The 9,908-nt window shown below is 40.4% G+C and overlaps 1 protein-coding gene across 1 annotated transcript; it reads left to right on the forward strand.

Annotated features, from left to right (window-relative positions):
* Window positions 1-6,320: 6,320 nt before the first annotated feature.
* On the forward strand, window positions 6,321-9,706 carry egr4 (early growth response 4). Its single transcript, XM_065269113.2, has 2 exons — window positions 6,321-7,552; window positions 7,842-9,706. The coding sequence occupies exons 1-2, from the start codon at window positions 7,456-7,458 to the stop codon at window positions 8,939-8,941; spliced, it is 1,197 nt and encodes a 398-aa protein (XP_065125185.1). The 5' UTR covers window positions 6,321-7,455; the 3' UTR covers window positions 8,942-9,706.
* The last annotated feature ends 202 nt before the right edge of the window (window positions 9,707-9,908 follow it).

A 9,908-nucleotide genomic window follows, 5' to 3' on the forward strand; every position in this document is an offset into this window, starting at 1 on the left:
TTTAATTTTTAGAATTCAAATATATTACAATAAAATATTTCTGTTAAAAATTGGTTTCGTTTGTTTGCTTGCACAATATGGCTCTTTTTTACATAAAAAAAAAAATAAAAAAAAAAATTCTGTCTAGTTTTAGGTGCTAATATGTTGTAAAGTTGCCTTGAATGGTTCAAGGTTCAGTCAGTATAAACAACTGAATGTTTTTACTGCTGGTTTGTCCTTCAAATGTGAGGAAAGACATCTGTCTTGAATTACACACAAACATATTACATTTATATTTACTACTGAGTACAATTTGTGTGGGGGGGGGGGACGGCATATGTGGTTTACGGAGACATGTATAATGACATGTTAACTATGCTATGGTTTACGGGGACACAGGAAATGTCCCCATTAACTGAACTCTAAAAAAACATACTAAATGATACTTTTTCATAGATTAAAGACTGCCAACAGGTTGTTGTGACATTGGGGTTAGGGACTGGTTAGTGGAATAGAATATAACAGTTTGTGCAGTATAAAATGCACTGCGTCTATTGAAATGTCCCCGAAAATCATATATATGCCAACATGTGTGTGCATGCTCTTGTGAATTTAGATTCTGGGATCTGGACTGAGCAGATGTACTGACTCATTGAAATGTCACATATATTAATATCATTAGTCGTGAATAAATAGCCTTCACTGATGAATACATCAATCACTGCATCTGTCTTCATTCTCCACTGCTGCTCAAAACTAAAGATAAAACATATTATTTAAACACTTTACAGACAAATATTACTCTACTGCGTATACTCATAGTGTCACACCAAACTATTAGCATTAAATATTAGTACATGATCCTGTCTAAGAACATGAATTACAACTTAAATCCCACAGACTTACATTGTCAGAAAAAATAGTCAAAAAAATGATCCCCAGCCATTACTATATACCCTTTCCAAAAGTACACCTTTGTAACTTAATAGTTTATAATAGTACCCAGAGGGGCACGTTGGTACCAAAAAGTGTACGCTAGTATCCCAGAGGGGCACGTTGGTACCAAAAAGTGCACGCTAGTATGTCAGAAGGGCACGTTGGTACCAAAGAGGGCACCCTGGTACCTCAAAAGGGCATGATGGTACCAAAGAGGGCACCCTGGTACCTCAGAAGGGCCATGGGTACCAAAGAGGGCACCCTGGTACCTCAGAAGGACACGTTGGTACCAAAGAGTGCACGCTGGTACCTCAGAGGTGAACGTTAGTACCAAAGAGTGCAAGCTGGTACCTCAGGGAGGCACGTTGGTACCAAAGAGGTGAACGTTGGAATCAAAGAGTGCACACTGGTACCTCAGAGGTGAACGTTAGTACCAAAGAGTGCAAGCTGGTACCTCAGGGGGGCACATTGGTACCTAAGAGGTGAACGTTGGAATCAAAGAGTGCACACTGGTACCTCAGAGGTGAACGTTAGTACCAAAGAGTGCAAGCTGGTACCTCAGGGAGGCACGTTGGTACCAAAGAGTGCATGCTAGTACCTCAGAGGTGCACATTGGTACCAAAGAGTGCACGCTGGTACCTCAGAGGTGCACGTTGGTAACAAAAGTGCATGCTAGTACCTCAGAGGGGCACGATGGAACCAAAGAGGTGCACATTGGTACCAAAGAGTGCAGGCCAGTACCTCAGAGGTACACGCTGGTACCAAACAGTACATACAGAATAAGGACCATTTTAAAGGGGACCTCCCCAGTGACAACTTGGGACCATTGTTTGATCTTTTTTTCTGACAGTGTACAGTAATTGAGAAGCTTGAGTCATATCCACAGATCAAACTTACATCTATTTCAGAAAATGTCAAAATCTAATTGTGCCCAATGTTGAATGTGTTTATTGTTTTGGAAGTTTTCTGCGAACTGAAATAAAGATGTTTTTTTTCAGTGTAAGAAGACTCTGACGCACAATCACTGTGACTTTCAAGGCATTTGTGTCAATCTCACTTAGTCAAGGACACACACTCATATACACACATACAAAACACCCACATCTACAATCACACACACACATTTGAGAGAATAAAAGTTTAAGCTCTAAATATATCAGTGCAGCAGACTCTGGTGCTCCTGTGTAGGTGGTGTGAAGTTTTTCTTCAGACTCCATCTTACACAACACCCAGAAAAACAGCCCGCACTGATCCAGGGTCAGCGTCTCTGCCTGAATCACAGCTCCTCTCATTATGAGACTCATTATCAAGAGATCTGAAGTCTCACAGTAACAGCTCATGTGAATCTCTCGGCTGATCTGAACACAGTGTTATACCAACTCAGTTGCAACATTACCACGATTAGTATACGAATACAAAGTCGGCAACACCAAAGTTCCAAAAGTATCAAAAATGTTTATTATTAAAAACTATTGCATGGCATAGATGTGATATTTCGAGCACGCAGGCTCTTCGTCAGACTTCTGTTGGTTGTCTCAACTGCCTGGTCAGACTGAGTGTATCAGTTTTGTTTTTATTGCTAAGCAAACAAATAATTTTCATTTCTTCAGAGTGTTTCATAAGGGCTCAGCTGTGAAGCAGAGCGCGCGTCGGTATGTCTGCAGCTCTCCGTGGGCGAGCGCGCGCGCGCGTGTGTATTTTTGGTGGCGCGGGGAATGCCTCGCGCATGGCAGCTGCCGTTAACGGGGACGGGCTGCCCCGAAGCTCTCCCACGCGCTCGATAACGAGAGAAATAAAGCCAAAACCGAATGAATCACGTGCCACAAGTTGTCACAGGTTCTCGTTTATAGAGATTTCTCTCCATGTTTGGTGTTCATTTCCGGAACTGCGATTCTGCGGTGATGAAAACACGACGATAATTCAACTGTTGAATGAGACTAAAGCGTGATGGACACCACAAGGTCTGTATTTCAATTAAAATCAGCTCCAGCAGTGGTTTTGAATTATGGCAGCAAACACGAGATTAATTTTGTCCTCTGAAATAAATATCAACAGTGGGTTATGTAAACACCCTCGACCTGATTTTGCCAAGTGACAGATGTCCTCAGGGCAACATATTGTGTTGACCCAAGGACAACATTTTTGTAAATAACAACCCAGACGTTCAGGCAACCCTTACGAAAATCAACTATGGTTTTACTACAGTTAAAAAAACATGGTTACTGTAGTAAAACCTTTTTAATCACAAAATAACATAGTTTAACCATGGTTAGTGTAGTAAAACCATGGTTTTGCTGATAGTAATTAATACACAAAAAAACATGGTTACTACACTTTTACCACAATTAAACCATGGTCATTAAAATTTAGATTTAAACTAAAGTATATTTCTCATAAGGAAATAAATATGACACCCTTTCTGTGTAAACCCAGCTAAAGTCCTTTCTCTCTGATGTACTGTTTTCTACTACATAAAATCATCTTACATAATGTAAAGAACATTCAGTGCAAATATAATTCTTAAAGGGGACATTTCACAAGACTTTGTTTAAGATGTAAAATAAATATTTAGTTTCCCCAGACTACATGTGAAGTTTTAGCTTAAAATACCATATAGATAATGTATTATAACATGTTAAAGGTGCCGTGTGTAACTTTTATATGGATCTCTTGACAGAAATGCAATATAAAATACATAACTATATTATCAGTGGTGTATAAAGACCTTTCATAATGAAACGTTATGTGTTTATTACCTTAGAATGAGACGTTTTTATCTACATACACCAAGGGTCCCCTTACATGAAAGTTGCCATTTTGTGCCGCCATGTTTCTACAGAAGCCCTTAACGGACAAACTTTTTTACTAAGTTGTCTCCAACGATGACAGTGTCATTCGGTGGCGGCTACCATAGCTTATCTATGCATTTTGGTGAATGGTGGACTGAAATGTTGGTTGAAATTTGCAACCTCACCACTAGATGCACTAATATTTGAAGAGTTTGGTTCCAAAACGCAATAAAGGCCATTTTTGAAAAAAAAATGAGTTACTGCCAGAATCAGTATTATATCAGGTCAGTATTTAAAAGTAAATTCTTAATTTTAGGCAAAATCCAATATCCGCTGTGATATTCTGTCATCTTTTCTCCCTTTTTTCTCAAAACGCAATAAACGCCACTCCTCCTTTTCTACAGAATGCAATAAATCCGCTCCACAAATTATAGCGCACCATTCCACGCAATGTAAACAAACAATGGTGGCGCATTGAGTACACGGAGTCCTAGTTTTCCTCATCTACTTTGTACTTCGTGATCAACAAACAAACAAAAACGAAATAATACTTTAATAGCATTGATAAACCTGTGGTGGCTTTCTGTGACGGGAAAGAAACGTAAGCCATCAATATCTAATAATTTACGCGAGAGGCACTCGGGAGACGATCGCTTGTTCTCCCGACAGCATCTAGCTTCACTCGTGCTGCTAACACATTGACCCCAGCGGTTCTTATGAAAAACTTTCCATTATTTTACTCAACGTCAATGAGAATCACAGCTGATCGCTGTGAAAAATGTTAAGCGACGACGTCAAGTATAACAGCAGCAATGACAGTGTTCCTAATATGAAAAAGTAAGTGTTCTAATTAATGCCATGAATGTTTATTTTTTACATCATTGTGTACAACTGTTCAACTAAATGAATATAAAATGGCAAAAATGAATGCACATTTATACATTGATTGAATAGATTCATAGAATTTTGAAAAAAGTGTCATGGATTTCTTGCATTTTGTGGAAAAAATTATTAGTTTTTATAAAAAATCTTTGAAAATGAAGTTATGGATTTGAATTTTTTATGTTTTTATAACCTAAAGATGCTATGTGAAAGTTTGTAACAGAAAATAGTGGTTTTCATCTTGTCACTTTCTTGGTATAGAAAACACATTTTTACCGAAATTTGTCAAAATGGATTTATTGCGTTTTGGAACCAAACTCTTCATTTCGACACTGCACCTTTAAAATCAAGTGTGCTGCACAAGCCCTGAAAAGTGAAGCCAAAACGTCTGGATCGCCCGATTCGCCCCCCAGTGACTGGTCCCAGTATAGGTCATAAACCCCATCTGCCCATGTTATTCAATGGGACTTGAGACCAACTAAACAATTTAATTACACTTCAATTATTTTTTCTGAAGCTGGTTTCTGTCATTTATTGTAGTTTTTTAGAGTAGCATTTTGCGAGGGTGGGGCCTTGATTTTTTTTTTGCAGTCTATCATTAAAATTGACACTTTTTAGGTGTGAGCAAAAATGGGTTTTTGGGTGTTTCCTTTAAAGTGCAATGAGCTGATCTCTACACTAAATGGCAATGCTGTGGTTGGATAGTGCAGATTAAGGGGCGGTATTATCCCCTTCTGACATCACAAGGGGAGCCAAATTTCATGTACCTATTTTTCACACGCTTGCAGAAAATGGTTTACCAAAACTAAGTTACTGCGGTTACTGGGTTGTTATTTTTCACATTTTCTACTTTGATAGAAGCACTGGGGACCCAATTATAGCAAATTCAGATGTTCATGAAATGTCCCCTTTAATATTGACTGAGTAAGGCCATGCTAATGATCAAAATCAATTATTGAAATCAAACTTGAATGCTTCTTTCTCAAAATATGATTATGAGACTTTAACCTGTATTCACAAATATGCCAACACTAGCTTACATTTTTTTTAAATATTTAAAACTTGTATGCATTATTTTTTTTACAGTTGTTAACTTTTTTTCACTGTTCTTTACCAATAAAACAACCCTGCATTAGAAATAATCACTAAAGTAAAAAAAAGCCCTGTTCGCCTCTATATACCCTACTGCTACAACGTGTACATTATTATGTAGCCTATATTGCAGGAGAGATTACCAGGGTATTAAAAAGTAAATTTTTACCTTAAAGTTTGGAATCCATTTTGACACTAAATGTGACAACTTACCCCGACCGGACGATTGCATTCTGTAAAACTTTTCAGGTAAATTCTACCTTTATAATATCGTTGATGAACAAATGTTTAAAAACCAACTTACAAAACTTATGTTAGAGAAAACAAGTTTTGTAACTGTCAACATCTTAGGATAATAGTTTTGTAAAAGAAATTAGGCTACTATGTTAACATTTGTTATTTAAATAAATATGTTTTCCTATTTGTTGTTTATTTTAACTAATTTGAACGTGCATTAAAACTAAACACATTCGTTTAAACAGCGAAACTGCAGTAAATAAAAACTTGATTATTTCAGCACACAATTAACTAAATATATTTTTTACAGCCATTTGTAAGTGCATCTATATTTTATGTATAAAAAGAAACGGGGAGCTCGAAACTCCCATCTGCTGACGCAACAGAAATATGACGCTGCTGAAGCAGAAGGTTGCGTGCGGGTTAAATGTTATTAAAGGACACCAAATACACTTTTGACACATATTTTAAGACACTGGTATTATAAAGTTTACTGCAGCCCAAATGTGATGCACGCCTTGTTGACTGCGCTACACGAACGAACCGTTACATAACACAACCTAAAACGAGAAGATATGCAATACAGTTGATGTTTAATCTCAATCACTGTTTAACCAAACTACAATGAATCCATTGTTTGCATACATGCAGGGTTTATGTAACACATCATGTCTTGAAATGCACTGAAACGCAATGGGGGGTTTGAGTTTTTTAAATGATTTGATCCGGCGCGCGTAATGCAGAAGTGCGGTCGCTGTCCGCGGTTCTGAACACTGCAGGCGGATGCTGATGCATCAACAGGAATCAATGCAGAGCAAACGCTGTTTCCCTTAAAAAAACATCAGCATTGGTAAAGAGTACAAATATGACCCAGATCATGTAGTAATGTGACAGACAGGTGCTTATAAAGACAGATTATATAAAGTATTATGATGTTGCGTATCAGGTTAGAGATTCCAATGCAACATTTTACATCATCTGTCTTTAAAGATTTGCTATTCCCGCATTGCATTTGCATTTGACATCTTACTGTTTTCAAAATGTTGCTCCTCCCTCTCATGTCACCGTTTAAAGATCATATGTCGCCCAGGGCTTTTAGTTCAACAGTGTTGCGAAGGTAATGGCCGCCTGTCACTCACAAACGCGCATCATTTTTCCGCAATGGTCTTCAGGAAAGTCGCTGCTACGTCACGCCCCTGTGCCCATTTTCGGAGGGGAACCCCGTCACATCCTCTGCCCATATTTGGGCAAGAACCTTATGTAGTCAGCACACGGCGGGGAATCCTCCTGTCGACGTAGATGAATAGGGGCGGAGTCTCGGTCGAGCAGAATGGTATAAAAGGGAGACGAGGGATTCCGGTAAACGAATCGACGGAGATCAAAATCTGGAGATAGCCAAAGGAGTTCTGCTTTACTGGAACAGGAAAAGGAAATCCCAAAACATTACCTGAAGGATTGCCATTGCACATATTTCAAACGAAATTCCTTGTGGATTTTGATACATATTTTATCCATTTTACACCATTTGTAAGAAGAAACCATGCTGAACACAGTGGACTTCAGCGCTCTGGATCTCCTCTGCGCTCAAACTGCTGCTATGGAGGGACAATCTAGCGTTCAGATTCAGCCAGATGCTGGTGAGTACACTGCCCTGAATGTCTATAATCCTATGACATTTCTATAAGAAACAGTTATGTTTTATTTTTGCTTAAGTTTTAATGCAAAAGAAGAATGCAATGATGTCGATAGACTGCATGCAATGCACGAATATAAGCACATATTAATTTGTGGTCTCTGTTAAGAGTCAACGTTAAAAAGCTGTCAGACATTTAAATATTTGGGGTGGAGGTGCGACCCTGATGCAATGACTCAACAGCAGTCTATGTGCGCTTATGTAATGGCATCCCTCTCTCTCTCTTTTCATAGCTTGCGGGTTGGTGAAGCCCAAAGTGGAACCAATGGATGCTGGTTTTCCAGAGTGCTCGAACGACGGCCTCCCACCATCTCCACTGACATACACAGGCAGTTTCTACACCGAGACAGGGCCGTGCAGCGCAGACGCCCTGCTCAACTTGCTTACAGAAATCGTCGGAATCTCCACGGCACCCATTTCCGAGCTAAACACTGAAAACTTCTGCAGTGGAAACTCTCGTGGAAGCGCACTGACACGTCAGGAGTCGTTATTATCCACAGGAAGCTCTTTGGGTTCCCCTGAACCTTTCTGCAATGATTCCTCAGATGAACTAATGGACAGCTCCGTTGCGCAGCAGAGTTACCCCGTGACTGTTAAGAGTGAGTTTGGGAGCAGTTGTAACGGCTGTGATATTTTCGACTGCTTCACTGCTCCCGGTAGCTCTCAAACTTACGAACCCTCAGACCTGGACGACATCATTGATTTGTTGTCTCCACTGGGTCCCGAGACAGACTCTATTTTGGACACTTGGATCAAGCAGGAACCCTTAGATGAAGCAAGTCAACTAATCTACTCCCCCAACCTCCAGATTCCCGTTGCAGCACCCGCCTCCCTGGAAACCGGCCTCTACAGAACCGTTTCATTTCCCAACGCGTTTGGGCTCGGTTGCACTACCACAGCGTTGGCCGACGCTTTGGACTCTATTTTCGCCGCCAACACGCTAGCTCAGAGGAGCCGAGCGCACGCAAGTAAAGCCGGGCGATCCAGGAAGGGCGCGGCCCGCGAGAAGCCCTTCTCGTGCCCGATGGAGAACTGCGACCGCCGCTTCTCTCGTTCCGACGAGCTTAACCGCCACGTCCGCATCCACACCGGCCACAAGCCCTTCCAGTGCCGCGTCTGCCTGCGCTGCTTCAGCCGCAGCGATCACCTCACAACGCACATGCGCACCCACACAGGAGAGAAGCCGTTTTCTTGTGATGTTTGCGGGCGTCGCTTTGCGCGCAGCGACGAGAGGAAGAGGCACGGACGCGTGCATATTAAACAACGCGAACGAATGCAGCAGAAGACAGAGCTCCTGGCTGCGTGTGGGTTTACTCTGCCCGGACTTGTGTGAGCTCCAGGGACGTTTATTTGCTTTTCCACTTTGGGAAGTTGATGGCTCAAGCCGTGCGCATGCAGTTCATGCGCGACAGCGCATCAGTGATGAAATGAAGAGGAGTCTTAGCGGAACTGATCTGGGTCGAGCACCACACTTGTGTTGATGTGTGTTAAGAGCTTGGCATGCAGCTACGAAGTCGAACTGTATGAGAACGATGAATGGTCTGGAAAAGCCAGGTCGTTTACAGCACTTCCAGTGCGCGGCACCTGCGCTACAGTCGGAGCAAGAAAACGAGACTCAAACCTCAGATCGTTGTTTCTGACATAGGCTAAATGAAATGTCTTGCATGTCCTGGTCAGTACGATGTAAATGTGTATGTGTCTTACACTTCTATACCACACTGGCATGCAAATGTGATCTTTGATCTTGTTGTATTTTGATACATCACTTTGTAATCATGAAAAGAGAACTATATTTGTATATTACTAATTGTAATTTTGTATTTGTCAATTTTCAAGAGAATACGAAAAATCTATCTTATAGATTTTCATAAGTGATTGTATTCCACTTTTGACAGTAGAATGTGTCTGATTGGTTCTTGGGAACCTGACGCGATAGATTATTAAAAAAACTTCAACATAGTAGTTGAGTTGCAGTAGCACACTTACACGTGCAGTTAACCCCCGGTTGCCGGGGTCGTTTCGACATTGATGTCTATTTGCCTTTGGAAGTTGTTCTTGTGCAATGAAAAGCTGTTAAATGCCTTGTGAATAGGCTATGAATGTTTTAAATAAAACTTTATTTATTGACATGAGTTTGGATCTTTAATGGTTATTTTTTTTCAGGGATTGTTAAATACAAGCCATTTACAAACTTCTTAACATATAACATGACACAAACTACGCACAAACGTACACACTGAAAAAAGTCCAAATAAAAATCTCTCCCTAACCATATAGTTTTTCAATGATATTCAAATTAG

Source organism: Paramisgurnus dabryanus, chromosome 21 (assembly GCF_030506205.2).
Source record: "Paramisgurnus dabryanus chromosome 21, PD_genome_1.1, whole genome shotgun sequence".
In the NCBI taxonomy this organism is placed as follows: Eukaryota; Metazoa; Chordata; class Actinopteri; order Cypriniformes; family Cobitidae; genus Paramisgurnus; species Paramisgurnus dabryanus.

Bases quoted from the DNA above. Each gene is read 5' to 3' on its own strand.
- egr4 (XM_065269113.2), top strand. From the start codon at position 7,456: ATGCTGAACACAGTGGACTTCAGCGCTCTGGATCTCCTCTGCGCTCAA. The intron at 7,553-7,841 runs GTGAGTACACTG...CTCTTTTCATAG, and splicing joins TCAGATTCAGCCAGATGCTG to CTTGCGGGTTGGTGAAGCCC.